The 22,945-nt window shown below is 41.0% G+C and overlaps 2 protein-coding genes across 4 annotated transcripts in view; one reads left to right on the top strand and one right to left on the bottom strand.

Annotated features, from left to right (window-relative positions):
* The first annotated feature begins 605 nt into the window (after nucleotides 1-605).
* Nucleotides 606-4,121, top strand: LOC120298741 (hepcidin-like). The gene is made up of 3 exons (XM_039322735.1): nucleotides 606-996; nucleotides 2,721-2,783; nucleotides 3,825-4,121. The coding sequence occupies exons 1-3, from the start codon at nucleotides 919-921 to the stop codon at nucleotides 3,927-3,929; spliced, it is 246 nt and encodes an 81-aa protein (XP_039178669.1). The 5' UTR covers nucleotides 606-918; the 3' UTR covers nucleotides 3,930-4,121.
* A 2,262-nt stretch (nucleotides 4,122-6,383) lies between these two features.
* The window catches only part of LOC120298739 (myelin-associated glycoprotein-like), a 20,555-nt gene continuing 3,993 nt past the window's right edge, over nucleotides 6,384-22,945 (bottom strand). For 2 of the 3 annotated variants that reach the window (XM_039322733.1, XM_039322732.1), the window contains exons 2-9: nucleotides 21,512-21,693; nucleotides 20,658-21,032; nucleotides 15,092-15,385; nucleotides 13,683-13,955; nucleotides 10,915-11,205; nucleotides 10,035-10,134; nucleotides 7,946-8,126; nucleotides 6,384-6,810 (exon numbers count right to left, since the gene is read on the bottom strand). In XM_039322733.1, the coding sequence (XP_039178667.1) occupies nucleotides 6,667-6,810; nucleotides 7,946-8,126; nucleotides 10,035-10,134; nucleotides 10,915-11,205; nucleotides 13,683-13,955; nucleotides 15,092-15,385; nucleotides 20,658-21,032; nucleotides 21,512-21,554 (1,701 nt within the window). In that variant the 5' untranslated portion in view covers nucleotides 21,555-21,693 and the 3' untranslated portion in view covers nucleotides 6,384-6,666. The remainder of the gene's footprint in view (nucleotides 6,811-7,945; nucleotides 8,127-10,034; nucleotides 10,135-10,914; nucleotides 11,206-13,682; nucleotides 13,956-15,091; nucleotides 15,386-20,657; nucleotides 21,033-21,511; nucleotides 21,694-22,945) is intronic. The other variant, XM_039322734.1, reaches the window with a different exon arrangement.

The raw sequence follows: 22,945 nt of genomic DNA, 5'->3' as shown, positions 1-22,945 counted from the left end.
TGTCCTATAAAAGACTGGCATGTTCTGATCTATTGAGTATTGAAACCAGGTTGAATTAGAATCTGTGGAAGCGTAAACTTTAAGACCAGGTCTAGATCTCAGTTCTTAAAACTCTTCTGCAAACTTTTCCAAGCAGTCTTCCCAAAGTAGGGACATCATCTCTTTCTCTGCTGATTGTCTATGGAGATTCTCAGTCATCCAGGTCATGGTTGACCCAAAGGTCCTTTTTCACTGGATTTTATTTTTTCTCTTTAAAGACGTTTCGCTTCTCATCCAAGAAGCTTCTTCAGCTCTCTGCTGAGGTCACTTGATTTCTTTCTTCACGAGTTCTTCAAGTTTTCTTTGCTGACTGGCAGAAGACATGCTGTAAAACTTAGTGGATGGACGGCTTATTTCAAAACTCGATTTTCCTATTTTGGACGTGTGCTGATTTGACAGTTTTATTTTTGAATCTCAGTGAAGAAAATTACAGTAAATCTTTTGCAATGGTTAGGAAAATCCCAGAAAGGATTAAAGGTTAAAAGCGGGAAGAGAATATATTAATACCCCCGTTTCTTGACCCAAGTCTTGGTCTACTCAGTTTTTTACACATGCAACTAGAACTGACCCTGAGAAATTACATCAGTTGGGAAATTTGACTCATTTTCCAGTAGGTCTGAGGGATGTGAGTTTCTGTTCAAATGTGATAAGTTCTAATGACCTATTTGCTGGCCATTATCTTGCCCATGTGTGGACTTTCTTGGAACACAGACCATTGGCTGATCCCAACCAGGGGCGGGATACTGTGGCCCTTAAAAGTTGCTCCTCTGTTCACTTGCCTACAAGACAATCTTGATTTATCCCAGAGAGAGAACGGATAAGACAGATTTTTATTTTTTTAAAAAAATCTAAGAACAGAGCCTTACTCAAGAAATAAAGATGAAACTTCAAATTATCTGCATGCTCTTCATTTTACTGAGTGCTGCCACCAGAAACTTCTGCGCATTCACAATTCAGGTAAGAACAAAATTATTAATATTATGCCCAAATTTTGCTTTCCAATTTCTTGAACGTTTTCTTTCTCTACTGAAGTAGCTGCTGTTTTGCCACCTTCTTCTTCAGGCATTTCACTAGTATTTCTTTAGTTTTAATTTCTTCTCGTCAGGTCCTTGAGCTTCCTTAATTGAGCTTCAGCTTCCTTTTAGCCAATGAAGCTTCGTTTTCTGGTTCTCCACTTTTCTCTGTCTTTCCATCCTTCTGTAGACCTGCTATCACTTCTTGCTTCCTAGTCTGAGAAAGCCCATGGAAAACAATATCTCTGGAGATCTTCCTCTAGCATTTATAGGAAGGCTGAAGGTTGCTGGAGAGAAGATTGTGTCCTGAAAATCAGGATGTTCCTACCTCTCAGCTGTCTCATAATTAATGGACTTTAATCATTCTAAGCTTTTCAAAAGCAGGGTAGCAGAGAGTCGTGGATGAAATTAAAGCTGGTCCTAGGGATTGCTAAAGGAGTTTTGGAGTTGGAATATTGGGCCAGATCTGGGCAACATTGATTTCATGACCTCACTTGATTGTGGAGCTCACCAGATGATTTGGGGGAGGGCATCTTGGGGGGAAGACACCATCTTTCACATGTGACCCTCTAAGTTGTCAAACAAAAGGTAGAAGACATAGGACTGTGTAAAATTAAACAAAGAGACAACTTGATGGAGGATACTGGGTGATCTTGGGTTATAGCAAAATAGTTGGAGGACATTCCTGGAGAAAACTCAGGCTAGAACTACATTGAGTTGTTACAAAGTACTAGAAGCCTTGAAAATCAGGATAGCTGAAGGTTAAAGGATAAAAGTTTTCACCTGTTTTGTAGGTGACCAAAAAAGTGGCAGAGCAGAAAGGAACGATTCAACCTCCTTAATTGTTAATTGTTGCAGGGAACTCCAAATACATTATTAACTCTTTTGGACGAATTAATGAAAAAGAGAAGAAATGGAGCAGGACTATCTGGTCTTCTATTATTGCTTCCACCCACCTGGGCAGCCTATCTAGACACAGACACTTGTTTTACTAGAGATTCCTCTATAATATGGACAAGAGAAATGTCTGGCAGATTTATGTGGGCAGCCTGGAGAATGGGAAGATGGTAGGGTATCACTTTGTGGACTCCATTCTGTATCTGTCTAATAGCAACTGGAGGTAGAGAAATGTCCAGAGAGATAAAATTGCAAGGGGAGACTAGCTGTGATATTTATTCCCATAAACTGCTCCATTTTCTTATGCTAGACCAGGGGTAGGCAACCTTGGCCCTTTCATGACTCGTGGACTTCAACTCCCAGAATTCCTGAGCCAGCCATGCTGAGGGGAAAGGGACAGGTTTTCAAGCTGAGCCATGCTGGCTCAGGAATTCTGGGAATTGAAGTCCACCAATCATAAAAGAGCCAAGGTTGCCTACCCCTGGTGTAGGAAGCCAAATTCATACACCTTGCTTAATCTTCAACTCCAAAATCTTCACAAAATGACACAACATGCAATGTCTAAAGTCTAAACAAACAAATCTTAAGTTCATAATCTAAGACAGTAGCTGGTTCTCCCACAGCAAGCTGGACTGCAGGCTAGCCAGCTTCATTTTAACTGAGTCTAGGATGTTCTGTGAACAGGATGACCAAAGGCTACTTTTGACATATCTTTTCCTCTTTGACAATAGAAGATTTGAAAGGAATATTTTTGTTTCCTCCTCTTTACAGAGAGATGTCCAGAAAGACTTGGCCAGTTTGGAGACCTACAAAGCAGAAACCACAGGACTGCAGGTGAGACCAATGTCTGAGTGATGCTTGTAATATTCCATAATCGTGCAGAATGGTGAAGATGTGTCTCTGTGTGCCATTCATTCAAAATACAAATTTGCAGTCTTATATTCTGAACTTTGCAACTGTAGGGAGGAGACTCAAATAGGAACTGCAACTTCTATCCTACTTTTGTCACAATTATAATCTGTTTTTTTTAAAAAAAATCAATTAGTAAGATTAATCTAAACACTCAAATTGATATACTAGGAATTTTGAAAGCACACTGGTGGCAACCTTTCTTAGAAAAGACCACTTAAAAGTCCTATTTGCCTTGTCCAGAGCCATGTCAGATTATGTTTTCTTCAAGTTTAGTCATTAAGCGATTCTACCAGATGTAGCTCTGTGACTCTCTTCTAACCTCATGCCCTCCAGATGTTCTTCATTATAAGCCCCTCATTTTCCTTCTCCATCCTCCTTAGGTGTTAGTTGACAGCTCTCAGAATCCCTAGCAACTATGGCCATTGGATATTAGATGCCTGCAAACAGGACTTTACTCCATCCACACCAAACTATGATCAATTGACTGCCTTGCTGTTCCTCCTTTGATGATGCAATCACATTTCAAGAAGCTTCACGTTAAGAGCAAATACAAGAGTCACACTTGAATGGCAGGCTGTCAAAAATCTATGTTATAAAGCAAACAACCATGCCAGATCAGAATATTGGCCTTTCTAGCCAGCATTCTGAGACTCAGAGTTGCCAAACTAGGTGTGATTTTGGAACTCACAAGTTTTCCCTGAAGGATATGCCCCCCCTTCCACTGCCATTTCCCAGCAAAGGTGTTTAAGTCTTGTTTCAGAAGCTAGGAGACATCCTTTAGGATTAGAAGCCATTGCTGGTCTGGTCTTCTGCTCAAGCCATTCTAATTGGCACCCATTACCACAGCTACTGGTAGCTAATTCCATGTTCTAAGTATGTTGCATTCTGGTCTTGTTGTAACTTCTTCTGAAATCCAAACTTGTGCATGCACGGAGAGTAAATTCTTTGCATTTCTCCCCACAGGCATTGCTAGGAAGACCCAAGCGTCACGTCAGTCACATAGCGCTGTGCAGATATTGCTGGGACTGTTGTGGAAACAAGGGTTTTGGCTACTGCTGTCAGACATGAAGAGGATATGTCCTACTGCTATAGAGATGCTTCTCTCCTTGTAGAAATGACCACCTCAAAAAAACCTCCTCACATTGATCTCCAGGTCTCCTGATATATTTTCCTTATTTATTAGTTTGACAATATTTGGTGTTTTTGTTTTGCTTGATGTTTTTGTCAGTTCTTGAGAATTAAACATATTTTTATCTCATATGTGCTGTTATGGATTTGTGATTCCCTACCTCTGGTTGATATTTTCCTGCCTAAGTTCTGGCCTTCCCAAATATGGCAAACCACAGATCACCTGATTAGCCTGATCTTGAGGGCTGTTATGACTCAACAGAAAGGTATACAAAAACCCATATAATTTTGAATCAAGCCATGGAATCTACTCAGCCAACAAGGATATATGTAGACCAGGGGGTCTTCAAACTTGGCCCTTTTATGACTTGTGGACTTCACCTCCCATAATTCCTCAGTCAGCGTGTCCAGCTGAGGAATTATGGGAGCTGAAATCCACAAGTCATAAAAAGGCCAAGTTTGAAGACCCCTGATGTAGACCCTCTTTTTATCCATTCCTTTTTGCCCTGCAACTTTGCTTTAAACATCTGCATGGAAGGCAAATGTGGTGCAGATTTTCTATGTAGTGTAGGGTCAGCTAGCTCTTCAAGACACAGGAACCCAGTGAGGTGATGATGATCACTCTACGGTCAGCATTTTAAAAACTGGACTATCATACAATCATCCACAAAAATCTCCAGACTGATAAAACATCAGCAACACATGTTAAGTACAAAAATTTATAATCTGAAAGCCTGAGAGTTAATCCACTAATTCATCTGGCTCAGAATAGAAGGAACATTTTGAGTTTCAGAAGAAAAAAGAGGATAGATGTAGTGGTGGTAAAAGAATTACAGTTCCCTAAGTTTCAACAAGTAGATCTGGTAGCTAGTTTGAATGATCAATAATGTTTCTCCCAGGAAGATGTCAGGAAGAGAGTTAATGTTATCAATATTTCCATTAAAGCCTTGGGAATTCAGCCCTAATCAGGCAACATGCCTTTCCTTTCAAATACTGGTTAATCCTCACTTAATGACAGTACTTGGGACACATAATGACAGCCATGGTAAGAACAATGGTACTTAGGATCCATTGCTATGATTATTTATTTATTTATTTATTTATTTATGAGACTTATATACCGCTTTAAGTGCAAGCACTCTCTAAGCGGTGTACACCCGTAAGCAATGTATATATATATATATATATATATATATATATATATATATATATATATATATATATATATATATATATATATATATATATATACATTGCCCCCAACAATCTGGGTCCTCATTTTATCTACCCCGGAAGGATGGAAGGCTGAGTCAATCTTGAGCCGGTGAGATTTGAACCGCTGACCTGCTGAACACAGTCAGCTAAGTGGCCTGCAGTACTGCACTCTAACTGCTGCGCCACCTTAGCTCATGGTTAAGTGAATCCCGTATGGTTATTATGTGCAATGTCATGTGGTCGCCATTTGACTTCCTGCTGGCTTCCCCATTGACTTGCTTGTAACCGTTGGCATGTTGCGAAAACCAGAATTTCAAGGACCAGTCACTAGTCCCACTGATTCAGTGCTGTGGTAACTTCAAATGGTCACTGAACGAGTCATTACGTGAGGACTACCCATAGCAGGAATGATCCTAGTTGCAGGGAGAGTTTACAATAATAATATTCCCACAAATTTCTTCATTTCAATATTCTAATTGCGGTTATGCCTTGCCAAGTGTCTGGGGAGGAGATGCTGGTTGGGTGAACCTACGGGTGTGCGTGGGGATTTCCCAGGAGAGTTCATGACCATCTAGATCAGTGGTTCTCAACCTTTTTAATGCCGTGACCCCCAACCGGTCGTAAGTCGAGGACTACTCAACCGGTTGTAAGTCGAGGACAACTGGTGCAGCACCGTTTGCAGAATGGGACTTTTGGCAGGCTCAGCAGGGCAGAGACAGCCTGGACAATTCCTATTGGCTTTTGAAAGCCAATAGAATTAGACTCTATTCAAAAGAATCTATTCTATTGGCTTTCAAAAGCCAATAGAATAAAACGGAGTAGCACAGCTAAGGAAAAGGGGAAAAAAATGGCGGACTGCGTTGTTTGGCGACCCCTGTGAAATGGCCGTTCGACCCCAAATGGGGTCCCGACCCACAGGTTGAGAACCACTGATCTAGATCAGTGATGGAGAACTTTTTAGAGACCGAGTGCGCAAACTGCAACCCAAAACCCACTTATGTATCGTTGGGTGCTGGGTGGGCGTGGCCCATTGGGTGGGCATGGCCACAGTGGTAATGGCAGACTGGGTGGAACTAAAAAGTTCAATCAATCAATTCTAACTTTGCGAGATTTTTTTTTTCCCGCGAGAAGTTGAAATTGATTGAACTTTTTTTTTTTTTGCACAAAGGCCTAAAGCGAAAAGGTTTTATAAAACCCAGCTGAAGGCCTAGGACTTGGGCGACGGTGCACGTGCCCACAGAGAAGGCTCTGCGTGCCACCTGTGGCACGCGTGCCATAGGTTCGCCACCACGGATCTAGATGTTGCTGGATTATACCTCCCTGCAACTCTAACCTATGGCCATGTTGGCTAGACTGCTGGGAGTTGTAGTTCAGAGGTATTTGTAAAAGGGTCAGAGGTCCCCTCCCCATGCATCTAGCACTTGTTACACAGGAGCTCTCAAGATCTTTTGCCCATGTTGGATCAGATGTTGGAGTAGAGTTGATCAGAGCCAAAAGGAAAGTGCCAGTCGCTTATCCCAAAATATCCAGTGGTCCTTTCTGTTGACATATTCTCATAATCTTCTGACATCTCCATATTCTCATAGGACTTGCTGGTGCTTAATTCCTTTAAAAATGTAGAAGAAACCAGAGGAAAGATTTGAGTTCAAACGACTTAATAAAAATAGTTAAACTTTATGTTTTAAGGGCCTTACACTATCTGGAAGGGTCTGCAGGAGGGAATGTTGGCAAATTATGAACTATTGTCATGACATAAACCGTAAGACTTGGACCCCAATCTGAAAGAGCAAGGTTTGCATCATGATGTTGTGACATGATGCGAACTTTTCCTCATTTTTGAATCATTCCTGTATCAGACTCCTGTGGAAGAGGGACTAGCCAACATTTATTCTTTCAGTAAATATTATTACCATACAACTTAGCTGTAAAATCTAATAGTTCCAAACCATCATTTGTGACAATATTAGGGTTGGTCCATGAAGCAGATGCCCAAACAGAACAAATGATTTGGGTGACACATTGTCAGGTTAACAAATCTCTTTAGACTGTTGGCATACTTTTGATTTAATTTTAGGTTTTCGCAAATGTCATCTAGGAGGATCTGTGCATCAGATCCTGCCTAAGATCACCATGTTGCTATCTCAGATTATGTTTTGATGATGATGTAATGTCTGCATAAGTGTTTTTCAAAAGTGGCCACATTAAGATGTGTGAACTTTAATTCCCCACATTTATTTATTTACTTTGTCATGTTTAAGAACTGCCCATCTCCCTCCCTCGCAAGTTTAGCAGAATTCTGGGAGTTGTAGCCTGCACATCTTCATGTTCCCAAGTTTGAAAAACACTGGCCCGCATGAAGAAAAAGGATGGGAAGGAGTAATTCAGCAAGAGTTGGCAACCTGAATCCCTGCAGATGTTGCTGAACTACAACTCAAGCCATCATTCATCACTGGCTATGCTGTCTTGGGGTTCTGGGAACTGAAAGTCCACGTATCTGGATAGCATTGGGTGAACTTAATAGATGGGGATTTCCCAGGAGAATCCCTGACCACCTAGATATTGTTGGATTGTACCTCCCTGAAACTCTAACCTATGGCTGTGTTGGTTGGGGGTCTGGGAGCTGTAGTTCAGAAATATTTGGAAATGGGTCAGACGTTCCCCATGCATCTAGCAAGTGTTATGTAAGCCCTTGTTTCACAGAAGATGCTGCTATTCTCAGATGCCCCCAGGTTGCTTCATACATTATCAGCAGCTTGGCTTCCTGGAACATTGAGTTTGTTGCCCATGTTGAGTTGCTTCTCCTCATTATCTTCAGATGGCTTTTTTGTGTTAAGGTAAATCATTTCTTCTCCATTGCCATGTAGCCTGGGGTTTTCCTCTCGTTCGTCTTCTTTCTCCCCTTGTTTCTTCTCCTTTTTACGACTGGCCGAAGAAATGTCATAAAAATAAAAGAAGGAAATTACCATCGGGGAATAAGATAAAAAGACAACGAAGGAAAAATATGGCAGGCAAAGCATTTCTGAGTGCATCAGTAGTAAAAATATAGGAGCAAAGACCCCTGAAAAGATTGACAAGCTTTTCGAAAATTATCTTAAAATTTGAAGGCACATGCTAGATATATCCAAAGCAACTTTTGGTTAGTTTGATTGAGACCATTCCCCATTAGTGAATTATAGCATCTTTTAACACAACAGAATAACAGAGTTGGAAGGGACCTTGGAGGGCTTCTAGTCCAGCCCCCTGCTCAAGCAGGAAACCCTAGACCAGTGGTTCTTAACCTTTTTGAACGAATCGCCCCCTTGAGCCAATGAGGAAGTTGTCATCGCCCCCCTCCCCCAACATCACCTCTCAATCACAACATAGGAAATAATTCTTCCATTTATGCAAACGCTTTTTTTGTTTTCTTTAAAATTGTCATCAGGACATATCGATGCAAATACTTTATTTCCAATCTTTTCCCCATATCTCCCATATTCTGGCCAATGGCGCGCCACTGTATGGGTAGAGGCTGCTGCGCAACGCGTATGAAGATAAGCGATGCGTCTTCACATTTGTACGGCGTTCTGTACTGAAGCTAGCTGGAGGAACATTTGAAAACACAATTCAATTCGATCTGATGTTTTTGTACGACAGAGATACAGCGATTCACTGTACGAAAAAGTCTCAAAAGTGTCCCCAAAACTTCTCGCTCCATCGCCCCCATTTCGCCCCCTTTTCATTCCTTCGCCCCCCCCCCCGCATCGCCCCTTTTCGTTCCATTGCCCCCCTGAAAAATGAAATCGCCCTCTGGGGGGCAATATCGCCCAGGTTAAGAACCACTGCTCTAGACCATTTCAGACAAATGGTTGTCCAGTCTCTTCTTAAAAAACCTCCAGTGTTGGAGTACCCACAACTCCTGAAGGCAAATTGTTCCACTGATTAATTATTCTAATTGTTAGGAAATTTCCCCTTAGTTCTAAGTTGGGCTCTCTCCTTGAATGCCATCTTCATAGCGTCACCCAGCTCAGAGGCGTCCTCAGGGGAGCCATGCCAGGGTGAGGCGAATTATGAAAGCAGCTCTGTCATTTGTGCACCTGTGGCATGACATCACACACAGGCAGGCAGGGGAATTCCCTGGAGAAAGCAATTATGTTTGGAAGAGTTAGCGGTAAAAGGAAACCAGGCCGTCCAAGAATAGAGTGACTGGACACCATCAAAGCTGGACACCAGCCGGAGCATAGAACAACTCAAAGGAGTACTGCAAGATTTGAAGACGTGAAGAGATCTGGCCCATATAATTCCCAAGAGTCAGACACAACTGAATCGTCACCATGAAAGGGGAGAGGCTTTCTTGACAATAGTGTGGAGCTACAGTAATTATGCTACAGGATGACACTACTTTTGTCATTTTGATGAAAGCATCAGTTGCTGTGGAAAGCTCTGGCCGATAAGGCCTAAAGCGCCATAAAATCTGCTCCTTGACTGTTATTTTGGTATGACGATGGTTGGACAACATTAGTGAGGACACTAATGAGCAGGGGGTGGGACTAGATGACCTCCCAGGTCCCTTCCAACTTTACTACTATTTACTACTATTACCTCCCCAGAGCTGCATGACTATAGTTGGAACTGACTGATTTGGGGGAGGAAACCCCTGAGTTTGGTTGACAGGAGTTGGTACCTTCCAATGACTTTCTGACTAACTAACTTACTTTAACTGCTCGGATGAGCAGCGAAACATCTCAACTAACAAAAATTGGTCTGGTTGCTGTGATTCAACCTTCAGACACCTTTGCCTGAAGGATTGAGAATCTTCATCGGCAGATCTGACCGATCCTTTATGCTTCTTACCTGCTTACTGTCACTTTGTAAACCAAAATTCCCAGCAAGGTGAAGAGGACCAGCCCTGCAACAGCTCCCCCCAATCCAATGAGCAAAAGGGTGAGGTTCCCTGCAAAAAGACATACATGGGCAAAGAAGCAGTCAACAGCCAGTTTGAGCCAGACCTACTTAAACAACCAGGAATTCGGTTTGCAAATCTTTTCCCATGAGTGCATATCTAGGCGACAGTGGGTTGGACTGCCGGCTTGCTGGTGGAGCCCCCAGCACCAGCAGCACCATGTGGCAGATCCTCTAATCCAGTGTTTCTCAATGTTGGCAGCTTTAAGATCTGTGATCTTCGATGCCCAGCATGCTATCTGGGGACTTCTGGGAGTTGAAGTCTTAAAGTTGCCAAGGTTGAGAAACATTGCTCTATCTTTGTGAAATGAGTATTTTCCAAATATGGAAGTAGTCCTTCTTTTCTCTATTATGGTACATGTGTGCCTTTATTGAGAGAGAGAGAGAGAGAGAGAGAGAGAGAGAGAGAGAGAGAGAGAGAGAGAGAGAGAGAGAGAGAGAGAGAGGAGTTGTCTCTCCCTGTTCCTAGTCCAGAGGTAGGCAACCTTAGCTCTTTTATGACTCGTGGACTTCAATTCCCAGAATTCCTGAGCCAGCCATGCTGAGGGGAAAGGGAGAGGTTTCCATGCTGGCTCAGAAATTCTGGGAGTTGAAGTCCACGAGTCATAAAAGAACCAAGGTTGCCTACCCCTGGACTAGTCCAACATCTTAACCACTATGCTGTTCACTTATATGTCCATATAGTTTTCTTTGGAACAGTAGGGAAACTGTGGCCCATTGCTTTCTAGCCCATCTCCACAGGTATCTCTGGTTTAACTTTCCTTAGCCTTACCTGCCTTGATGGTGGGCAAGGTGATGTAACTGGTCCCATGCTGATTGGTGGCCTTGCAGGATATCTGGGTAAAGTTAGATCCGGGCACCCTCAGAATGCCAACAATGGTTTGTCTCCAAGCGTTCAAGTCTGCTTGCAGTTCGGAGCTATTGAAATCTCCAGGAATGGTCTGGTTTAGAAGATTCCATTCAATTCTCGGAGGGGGGTTTCCCTCTGCCACACAGTAACAGGTGATAATCTCTTCAGTTCTTGAGACAGTACAGTTGCTTTCAGGCCAAATCACTGGCTTGTCTTAAAAATAAATAAATAAATACATAGAAGGAATGGTTGCAAAGAAAGGAGAAAGCATCAGGCTAGGCTGGTGATGTCTGTCCCCTGGATTTGAAACATTGCTCCAAACAATTTCCAAGCTATCCTGTTGTGGTAATTTCCTCAAATTGCCCTACAGGGCACACCACAGTTTAGGCACAAAAAGCAAGTTTGTGGCCCAAACTTTATGAAAGATTTTTTTTTTTTTTTTTTAAAAAGAGATTTTGCGACCTTTTTGTAGCAGTTGTTCAGTGAACATTGTGGCCATTAAGTGAAAACTGTGGTCATTAAAGCACCCCCATGGTTTGCTATGGGCCATTTTTGCCAAACAAGACTACAAGTAAAGGCCAGGTTTTGGCAAGACTGTCATAAAATGCAGTCACGTGGCTGCGGGATGCTGCCAACGGCTGTAAGTGCAGCCTGATCACCTAGTGCTTGAAGTGTGGTGTGGTATGTGATAATGGAATTTCACCCCTCCCCCCCAGATACATCCACCAGAACTTTGAATGGTCCCTAAGCAGAACCGGTAGCTAATTTTTGGTTGCCCAGCCCCAGAACGGATTTCCGGAAGCAGCATCCACACAGAGAACCGGTTGTTCCCATATTTGAATCCCACCACTGCATGGCATGTTTATGTCAAGAGTTGGGTTGGCAAAGCTTTTATTTTGAACATATTGAGGCTTCATTAATCATGGGTGCAAAATAGATTGTCAATTAAAAATGTGTCAGGAAATAGGTTATCAGCCTGTGAAATGCTTTCCCTGTGAAATCCTCAGCATCTTCCACCCCCTAGCATTTTCCTCACTTGTATCCCAGACTGTGTTATGCATTGACTGATTTTTTTAAATTGTATATTAAAGATTAATAAACGTGGAATTCATTTGATTCAGAGTATACACTTCTCCAACATGGTGAAATATGCCTTTAATTCTACTGTCTTTACATAAAAAGCCATGTTGCCTCTTGCCACAGTAGGTGGCAGCACCGAGCCAATTTTGAGCATTCTCAAAAAAAAAAGTAAACAGATTTAGATCTAGTTATCTCAAAAAATGTGGCCTATCTTAGCATGAGCATCAGTGTCCATAGGGGGGCGCCAGAGGTCAGACTACACAACCTTTGCCCACTACCAGCCCACCTTATATAGGTAAGATTTTGGGGCATGCCTACAACATCACAACATATATATATAATCACAGGGCTTGAGGCACAGTGCTGTGACACCTGAAACGTTGCTAACACAGAGCTTTTATTATCCCCTGTTACCACTACTAAGAGAAGAAGAGCAGCAGACAGGGAGAAAAAGGAATGGAATAGGTACCAAATTCTACAGAGAAGTGTTTAGTAGAGCTTAGGGTAGGGGTAGGCCACCTTGGCTCTTTTATGACTCGTGGACTTCAACTCCCAGAATTCCTGAGCCAGCCATGCTGAGGGGAAAGGGAGAGGTTTCCATGCTGAGCCATGCTGGCTCAGGAATTCTGGGAGTTGAAGTCCACGAGTCATAAAAGAGCCAAGGTTGCCTACCCCTGGCTTAGGATAACCAGATCAGGGCTCCAAATCTCTACAAGACCACTAGATGGTAGTAAAGAGTGGAGGGGTTTTTTTTTTACTATCTCCCTTTTTTTCCATCTAGTGGTGATCTGCAGTTTTACAAACTGGATTTGGCACACGAACTAGGTAGCAAAAACCAAATAAAAACTAACTTGGCTTGCTGTCCACTTTCCAATCTCCACCTGATTGGTGGAATGCTTTTCAGAGCACAGAGTTCTGCCTTGTCACCTCCTAAACCAGCTGATTCAACTGCTCCTCCAAGCACAAATAGTTGATCGTCCTTGGACCAGCATTAAATATCGTCGGGGATGTGTACTCATAGGGGAATCACTTAAGGCAGAGGTCCTCAGCCTTGGCAACTTTAAGACTTATGGACTTCAATTCCCATAATTCTGGGAGTTGAAGTCCACAAGTCATAAAGTTGCCAAGCTTGAGGACACCTGCCTTAAGGTCTCCTGATGTTGCTGACTTCCAATTCCCAGCAGGTCCAGCCATCCTAATTAGTGGATAGAGAATGTTGGAGTGGGAGTTTCAGCAACTGCTGAAAGAGTCTTTGCTTTTGAGGGTCAACTTTGTTGGCAGAAAATACTGCTATTGCAGTGTTTCTCAAACTTGGCCACTGTAAGATGCATGGACTTCAACTCCCAGAATTCCCCAGCCAGCACTGCTGGCTGGGGAATTCTGGGAGTTGAAGTCCATCCATCTCAAAGTGGCCAAGGTTGAGCAACACTATACTAGTGAGTATCTGCGTGTAAAGGTTAAAGATGTAGGAAATAACTTTGTTGAAAGAAAGGGTGCACAGGACAACTCAGTGGGAGGAGCTTGGATGATCACCTGTTCTAAGCTCTCAGAAGGTGTTAAATGGGAAACACAAAAGCCCTGAAAGAGAAAACATTAAATGGTCCTCTCACACTCCACAGTTAGGTAAATAGGCGGCGAGTCGTCTCCCATGCCAAGATCATTTTCAGCCGCACAATGGTAGGGCTCCAAGTCTCTCCTGATGTCCTTCAGCTTCACCTCTGGTCCACCACCTGCTACCTTCAGTGGCGCCTTTTTTGGCCCAAAGAACCAGTGGTAGGTGATGGGTGGTGGGTTTCCACGGCTCTGACATCTCAGAGTGGCATCGTCTCCTTCTTTGAGCCTTGGATTCCCAATGATCAAGATAGTCGCATTTTTGGGAGGATCTGACAGAGAAAATCAGAAGGCAAGGAGGTTTGTTCAGGCTGTGCTCATCACACCTCCAAACACTGCCGTCTTCATCTCTTTTCCCTGTCCCCAGACCAAAAATAGGCTTCAGTGTCTACCAAGGCGTCACATTGCAAAGGTGGTGGACCTTCAACTCCGAGCAGATGCAGCTGGTTTGGCCAATAAAGAAGTTGGTTGGGAGTTGCGGTGTGCTCTCAGTTGACTGGCTTTGCGCTATATCAGGGGTCTTCAAACTCGGCCCTTTTATGAGTCATGGACTTCAACTCCCAGAAGTCCTCAGCCAGCATGCCTGGCTGAGGAATTCTGGGAGTTGAAGTCCATGACTCATAAAAGGGCCGAGTTTGAAGACTCCTGCCCTATATATTACTGAATCAATAAGGAACATGCAGATGGAGGTGGAGCCTTTGCAAAAACTCATTCAGGATTTGCAGTCATTGGGGAGCAATGTCTTCTCCTAAGTGTGTTTTGGAGGGGAGGGATGAGCTTCTTCCCAAGAAATAAAAAAAAAATCCATCAATCAAGAAGAGAGCTGATCTACTCCCAACTTATAAAGTACTTAGGAGGCATGGCTTGGCAGCACAAGGAAACAACAGCCAACAGCTTAATAGCCAGCCACCCACACCCCAATCTACATCTAAAAAAACTATACACAGCAGCCCACTGATACTGCCCATTGTAGCTTTATTCTGATTGTCCTTTCCCAAGAGAAACCAAACAGATGTTGTCCCCCAAAGGTGCTTTTTCAAAAGGCGACTGGACTGCCTTTGTTTTTCCTTGAAGACATTTCACTTCTCATCCAACAACTGAAGAAGATTCTTGGATGAGAAATGAAATGTCTTCAAGGAAAAACAAAGGAAGTCCAGTTGCCTTTTGAAAAAGCACCTTCCGGAAAACCATGACCTGGATGATTAAAAACCTCCATAGAGACCTAACAGATGCTAGACCCAATCAACAGCGTTGGCATGGGCACCATGAATGTTTTAGACACCAAACTCTTGAACTCCCCAGCCCTACCAGAGCTTCCAAGCTGATACATACTGATAAGCATGACAGGTATTTCAGAATAAAACAGACCAGATCAGGTACCATTCCACTGCTGTGCTTGGATACTTACACTGAACATTCAGGTTGACCCCACTGTAAATCTGTTGCTTGTTTGGAAAGGTTGCCATGCATTGCAAGAATCTGCCATGATCTTTGTGGGAAGGGATGTAGTTAAAACTTGATTCTGTCCGCCAGGAGCCACCTGTCACATATTCTTGGATTGTGACAGCCTTGCTTTCCTCTAGATTCCAGGTGAGGATAGGTGGAGACAAAGGACAGGTGTGCAGGACTGAACAAGACACCTGGGTGGGATCCCCTTCCGTCACTTGTCCCAGATCACTCAACTCCAGCTGGTTAGGGACATCTGAGAAGGCATCAAAAGAGAGCAAATGAGTTGTAGGATAAATGGAGGCATTTATCATTTAGCCAGAATGACTACAGGTACTCCTTGACTTATGACTACTTGTTTAGCAACTGTTCAAAGTTACAACAGGGGTGGGAAAAAAAGTGACTTATAACCAGCCTTCGCCTTTCGATCATTGCTGGTCACCATTTGCTTAAAATAGCAAAAAAACAAGATTGTAAAATCAGGTACGACTCATTTAACAACCACCCCACTTAGCAACAGATGGTCTGGTGTCAACCGTAATCATAAGTTGAGGACTACCTATATGAAGAAAAAGCTTTGTTATGGAAAATTGGGCTCAAATTCCTGTTAGTTTTAATTCTCTTTTTTTTAATGAAAGACATAAAAATGATTCAGACAATAGATATCATTTAGAGTACCTGAAATTTAAAATAACTTTCAGATGTGCAATCTCTGCTAAAATAACCATGGATGTAGTTTTGGTTATGAAAGAGATGGGTGAAGTGTAATTGCAACAACTTAAAGAGGACAATTGGAGCTGGTAGCTCCTCCCATGACCACACTAGCAAACATATTGTGACTGAAGTGTGCTAGCTAGATTGTAGATTCATGGCAAATATGGAGCTGGGAGAAAAAGAAAAAAAAATACTTTAAAACTAAATAGCTAAATAGAGCTTAGTCTTATAAGACAACATTGCTTAATTGAAGGGACCCAATGCAAACCAACTCTGGTAGAGCAGATGCAGCCAATTTTGGTTACCATATCACAAAAAAGATGTTGAGAGTTTGGAAAAAAATCAGAGAAGAGCAACTAAGATGATCAAAGGACTGGAGACTAAAACATATGAAGAACGGCTGCGGGACTTGGGTTTGGCTAGTCTAAAGAAAAGAAGAAATAGGATAGACATGATAACAGTGTTCCAGTATCTGAGAGGTGCCACAAGACAGAGGGGGCCAGGTTGTTCACCAAAACACCAGAGGGAAGGACGAGAAACAATGGTTGGAAACTGATCAAGGAGAGAAGCAACCTGGAATTAAGGAGAAACTTCCTGACAGTGAAACAGCTTACCCCCAGAAATTGTGGACGCTTCATCACTGGAGATTTTTAAGAAGAGACTGGACATTCACCTGTCTGAGAAAGTATAGATTCTCCTGCTTGAGCAGGGGGCTGGACTAGAAGATCTCCAAGGCCCCCTTCCAGCTCTATTCTATTCTATTCTATTCTATTCTATTCTATTCTATTCTATTCTATTCTATTCTATTCTATTCTATTCTTCCATTCCATTCCTATTCCATTTGATTCTATTTTATTCTGTTTTGTTCTATTCCGTTCTATTCCTATTCCTTTCTATTCTATTATGTTCTGTTCTTTTCTGTTCCGTTCCATTCTATTCTGCATTCTATTCTATTCTATATTCCGATCTATTCTACATTCTATTCTATTCTATTCTATTCTGTTCTGTTCCATTTCCATTCCATTCCATTCCAGCTCCTGTTCTATTCTATTCTATTCTATTCTATTCTATTCTATTCTATTCTATTCTATTCTATTCTATTCTATTCTATTCTGCAGATAGTCCCTCAGTTACCTAACCCCTATGTCCCTAGGGCTTTATGGGTAATAACCATCACCTTCAATCATATCTGGAAGTCAACTGGCAACAACTATAGCTTATGTAGAGGGGTATTATATGGGCAGAGCCAGGCTTGGCCATCGTTGCTAGAGGTGTTATGTTTTGGACTAGCTATAGTTTTTGAGTGGTTTTCAAAAACAGCTTGGTATTTGCTTTAAATATGAATAAGGGAACATCAATGTCAATGGTATGGGATGCAAGTAAAGCCTTTATGCGTGGGATTTTGATAAATATGAACAATTTTCATAGACAGAAGCAGACTCAGAAACATAAAGAATTAGAAGATGAGATTAAATTAAAAGAGAAACTTTTAATTTCAAATCCTTTAGATGAAAAGGTTAAAGGAGCTATAGAATTGTTAAAAACACAATTTAATATGTTGATGGCTGATCAAGCTGCAACCAACTTATTGTTCATGAAACAAAATACATTTTGTAATGCTAACAAACCAGGGAGATGGTTGGCTTATCAGTTAAGAAAGAAACAGAGACAGAGAATTATAGATAAAATAAATTATAATGGTAAATTGGTTTATCAGAAAGAATTGATAAAGAAATCTTTTTTAGATTATTATCAAAAATTATATAAGAGTACGTACTAATGTACAAACTACAGATATAAACAATTATTTAAGTAAAGCTAATTTTCCTAAATTAACAGAAGATCAGAAAAAAGAGGTTAATGGTGTAATTACCAATGAGGAAGTTGTGACAGCTATTAAGCAATTGAAATTAGGCAAGGCGCCGGGTACGGATGGTTTTACGTCTATTTATTATAAAACTTTAGTAGAAGAGATGACCCAACCGTTATGTGAGCTTTTTAATAATATATTACAGGGCTTAGAGATCCCTCCGTCATGGCATAATGCTTTTATATCTCTGATTCCAAAAGAGGACCAAGATCTCACCTTGCCTAAGAACTATAGGCCCATATCTCTTTTAAATGTGGATTATAAAATTTTTGCAAAAATTATAGCCAATAGGTTCATGGGGGTTTGGCAGCAGCTTATACATAAGGACCAATCGGGTTTTATAACTGGAAGGTATATGAAAAATAATGTTAGACAAATTATTAATTTATTAGAATATCTAGATAAAAACAACCAAGTCCCTGCAGGGCTGATATTTTTGGATGCTGAAAAAGCCTTTGACCAGTTGAATTGGCAGTTTATGTTATGTTTAAATAAGGAGATGAATTTTGGACAAAATATATTACAAGTTTTATCTAATATATATCAAAAACAGACTGCTCAACTTATTGTAAATGGGGGTTTATCAGAGGTTTTCACAATAGAAAAAGGTACAAGACAGGGATGCCCATTATCTCCGTTATTGTTTGTCTTAACATTGGAAATTTTGTTGATTAAAATTCGGGAGTCTCAAGAAATAAAAGGAATAGAAATTAATAAAAAAGAATATAAGTTAAGAGCTTTTGCAGATGACTTGGTTGTTACTTTGTATCAACCTACTTATTCGGTAGTTAAATTATTACAACTGATTCAGCAATATGGGTGTGTCTCGGGTTTTAAAATTAATAATAATAAGACCAAAATATTACCAAAAAATATGACCAATTGTGATAAAGAGACTTTGGTCAATTTAACAGATTTTGAAGTTGTTGACAAGGTAAAATATTTGGGGATTACACTATCTGCTTCTAATGCAAAACTGTACAAAAATAATTATGAAAAGTTGTGGATTGGGGTACAGAAGGATTTAATGAATTGGAATAATTTACAGTTATCTCTTATGGGTAGAATTGCAGTTATTAAAATGAATGTTCTGCCAAAGTTTCTTTTTTTGTTTCAAATGTTACCTATTTTAAAGAATGAACTTAACTTAAATGAATGGCAGAAAGGTATTAACAAATTTATTTGGGCAGGGAAGAAACCAAGGGTCAAACTTAAAATTATGCAAGATTTCCGTGAGAGAGGTGGACTCAAGGTACCAAATTTGAAATTGTATTATGATGCGGTGGTACTAACATTGATTAGTGATTGGGTGAATTTAACAAATATAGAAATACTCCATTTGGAAGGTTGGGATTTACTTTTTGGATGGCATGCCTATTTAATTTTTAATAAAAAAATGGACCGGGGTTTTTAAATCTCATATTATAAGAATTTCTTTGCTTAGGGTGTGGAGGAAATATTATAGAAGTGATTTTAAAATACCATTATGGGCCATACCTTGGCATGCGATAGAGGGAATAAAGAAAGGAGTCAAGATGGATACGGTTTCTTATATACAACTACTTAGATGGGATGGTCAAAATTGGCAGTTAAAATCTTTGGAAGATTTTAACACATGAAAATTTTACTTATTCATGGTTTCAATATAGACAAATAGTGGATAGATGGAAGACGGATTGTAATATGGGATGGCTTAGAGAAGATGAAAATCTTATCAAACAAGTAAGGGATCAAAGACCAACCCATATTAAGAGGGTTTATGGGGTTTTAGAATCTGAATTAATTAAAGATTGTATGATTAAATGGGCACAAAATATCGGTGAATCAATTTCACTGGATACTTGGGAACTCATTTGGGTGAGGAATGTTAAATTCACACAAGCACAGAACTTAAGAGAGAATTTTTATAAAATGTTTTACAGATGGCACCTTGATCCAAAGAAAACGTCCATTATGTTCCCTGATCTACAGCCTAAATGTTGGAGATGTGGTTGTTTGGATGCTACTTATTTTCATATTTGGTGGTCGTGTAAAAATATAAAAGCCTTTTGGATTAAGATATGGTGGAATATTCAAAGAATTTTTAGAAGGAGAGTAAAATTTACCCCGCAATTATTTTTATTAGGTATTATTACTGACTGTGATGCTAAGGAAGTTATACTGATGTTAAATTTGATTACAGCCGCTAGGCTGTTAGTTGGACAATATTGGAAGAAGGATTCTTTGCCTACTTTTCAAGAGTGGTTTTATAAAGTTTCTTATTTGGCGGAAATGGCAAAGATTTCGGCTTTCTTAAAGGAGCAATCTCAAGAGAAATTTTTTATTGTATGGGAAAAATGGATAAATTTTATACAATATAATTTGGATATGGAAAAATATCATTTAGCTTTCTTATAATTTGTATAGATTGTTTTTTCTTTTCTTTTTCCGTTTCTTGTTTTTTCTTTTTTATCTTTTTTATCTTTTTTTTCTCTTTTTCTCTCTCTTTCCTTTCTTTTTTTTTCTTTTTTAACTATTTTTTTATTAATGTTTATATATATTTTATTATTATAAGATGTAAAATTTGTTTAGATATTTTAAAATTTTAGATAAGCCTATATTCAGTTCTGGGAAGTTCGGGGAGGGGGGAGGGAGGGGTGGGCTTGGGAGGGATGGGGTGAGGGTTGATTTTTTTTTGGTTCTATATTTGTAAAACTTTTAAAAATTTTCAATAAAAAAAAAAAACAGCTTGGTATACAGCAAACTGCAACAGACACCTGCAAAGTGACCAAGGCAGGAACAAATGCAATTGGCACACAGGTTGAACTTCTTCAAAGGTCTTTCTGGCCTCAGCTTCTCACCATTCCTCAAATTAATAGAGGCAAAATCCAGCTATTTATGCAACATCCTAACCAGGAAAAGATTTTCATCCTCAGAGGAGATCTTGCCACAAAGATGCACTAACCTGTTACCTCTACCTGGACTGTGACATCATAGAATCGATGATTGACCGAGCCAGGGTTGATCCAGACATAATATTTCATGGCATCCTTCATCTCTACCGGATTGATGCTGAGGGTACAGTTGCCCATTTGCAGATTGCCCACTATTTCCGTTCGTCCCTGGTAGTCTGGTAGGACATTGTTTGGTGATCTGCTGTTGTAGACTTCAGGGTAGCTCCAGAAATGGTACTGGTACCAAACTACACTGCTTTTCCAAGAATCCCATGAATCTGGGAAGGTGAAGGAACATGGGATGACCACACAGGATCCTTTTAGGGCTTGGATGGTGCTGGGCAGGGTGGAACTCCAGGTTGCAGAGACAGGGCTGTCAAAGAGAACTGGAGAAAAGTTGGGGAGGGGAGGTTAAAAAAAGGAGAGGGGTTTCAACTGGAGCTAAGATACCCCTTGGCCCTTGAAGAACATCCCTCACCCTCTGAAGGGAACCAACTGTGATGAACCTTAGTTCTTCTGATTTTAGAGAAGTTGGGGAAAGTGAGATGCACAGCAAAGGAAGCATCCTGATGGAACAGATGGAACATCTATCTAGTCCAGTGTTTCTCAACCTTGACAATTTTAAGGCATGTGGACTTCAATTCCCAGAATTCCACAGTCAGCAATGCTGGCTGTGGAATTCTGGAAGTTGAAGTCCACATGCCTTAAAATTGTCAAGGTTGAGAAACACTGATCTAGTCCACCATTTGGTTGACAGAATTGTCAAGTCACTGCCTATGGAACCCTTCAAGCAGGACCTAAACATCATGGCCACTTACGTTGTCCAGAAGAGCACTTTGTCCTGATGCTTTATTATAGAACTTACCTAGGAGGAATGTCAGAGGCAGATATTCTCTGGACAGTTTCATGCTGCAAAGTCTCTTTGGAGTTACAACCCGGAGATTGCCTCAAGGGTGGGGAACAGCAACTCCTTGTTCTGGTCTTCTCTGTCATGCACAATCAAACTCTCCAATGGAAAAATTGATTGGAAGAGAAAGAGTGGAAAAGCTGAAGGAGATGAATCAGAAACCAAAGTTGAGACTTTAGTAGACGGTTATTTTAAATGTTGGTCATGGCCAAATACTGAGGGGGAAAAAAACACATTCTATGCATTCTGAAAGACATTGTGATAGATGAAAAAAAAAATTCTGCTGTCTGTAAATGTTATAGCCTATGAAGCTTGAACCACCAACAGAAGGACTAACTCTTCACTTAGGGAGGATGGGCTTGGGTAGAATAAGCTGTGTCTGTGGGATTTCTGCCATATCAAGCATGTTGAAAGCCTCCATCATCTCTGCCGTATTAAAAAAAAAAAGGGTCTCCTTTCACTTTTGTAGCTTAAACATATGGTAGTGTTGAAACACCAGACTCAAGCTCCTGGCAGAGGTTCTTCTAATCCAGTGTTTCTCAACCCTGACAATTTTAAGGCATGTGGACTTCAGCTCCCAGAATTCCACAGCCAGCATTGGAACTCCGATGAAGGTATGCCCAGAAAATAGGCTGAGTTGACTTTACATTTTTATCTGGGGGGGGGGAAGTTTTGTGTGGTTTTTATTTCAGAGGCAGAGACTTATATGTAGCAGTTACTTTCCTCTCAGTTCCTTAGTCTGTGATAGTCTAGTCTCCTGCCATATCCACCGCGTATCCCTCATTTACGTACCTGTATATCACAGGTTTTACTGAAGAGAAAGCTTCACCTTATGAAAAGGTTTCTATTTTCAGTTGCTACAAATAGCCACCAACTTCCAGCCTGCAGTGCAGGGGTAAGGTTTCCCTCTCCTACTGAGATTCAGTTGATTTTTCATCTCCTCTAGCCTGAGAACATTGACCTGATGTGTCATTTCAGTCCACATCATCCATAACTCTTTTGACCATCACTGTTTAAAACAGTGGTTCTCAACCTGTGGGTCGGGACCCCATTTGGGGTCGAATGACCATTTCACGGGGGTCGCCAAACCACGCTGTCCGCCATTTTTTTTCCTTTTCCCTAGCTGTCCTACTCCCTCTTATTGGTGGCCACACCCACTTGGGGGTCACCACAACATGGGGAACTGTATTATGGGGTCACGGCATTAGAAAGGTTGAGAACCACTGGTTTAAAACAAGGGGACTGAAGTATCAACCGGGATAAACATGGCCACCAAAAACAGGTTGATGACCACTACATAACCCCCAATTTTGGCGGATGATTTTGTAAGTTATGTTTGCTTCATCGGTTTGCTCGTGATCCTACTGCCGTAGTGCTAACCTTGATATGTTG

The sequence above is a fragment of the Crotalus tigris genome, unplaced genomic scaffold (genome assembly GCF_016545835.1).
Source record: "Crotalus tigris isolate CLP2741 ecotype Arizona unplaced genomic scaffold, ASM1654583v1 scf7180000024119.3904262, whole genome shotgun sequence".
NCBI lineage: Eukaryota > Metazoa > Chordata > Lepidosauria > Squamata > Viperidae > Crotalus > Crotalus tigris.
The sequence above is the reverse complement of the archived record's forward strand: the minus strand, read 5'-3'. Positions and strand labels throughout refer to the sequence as shown.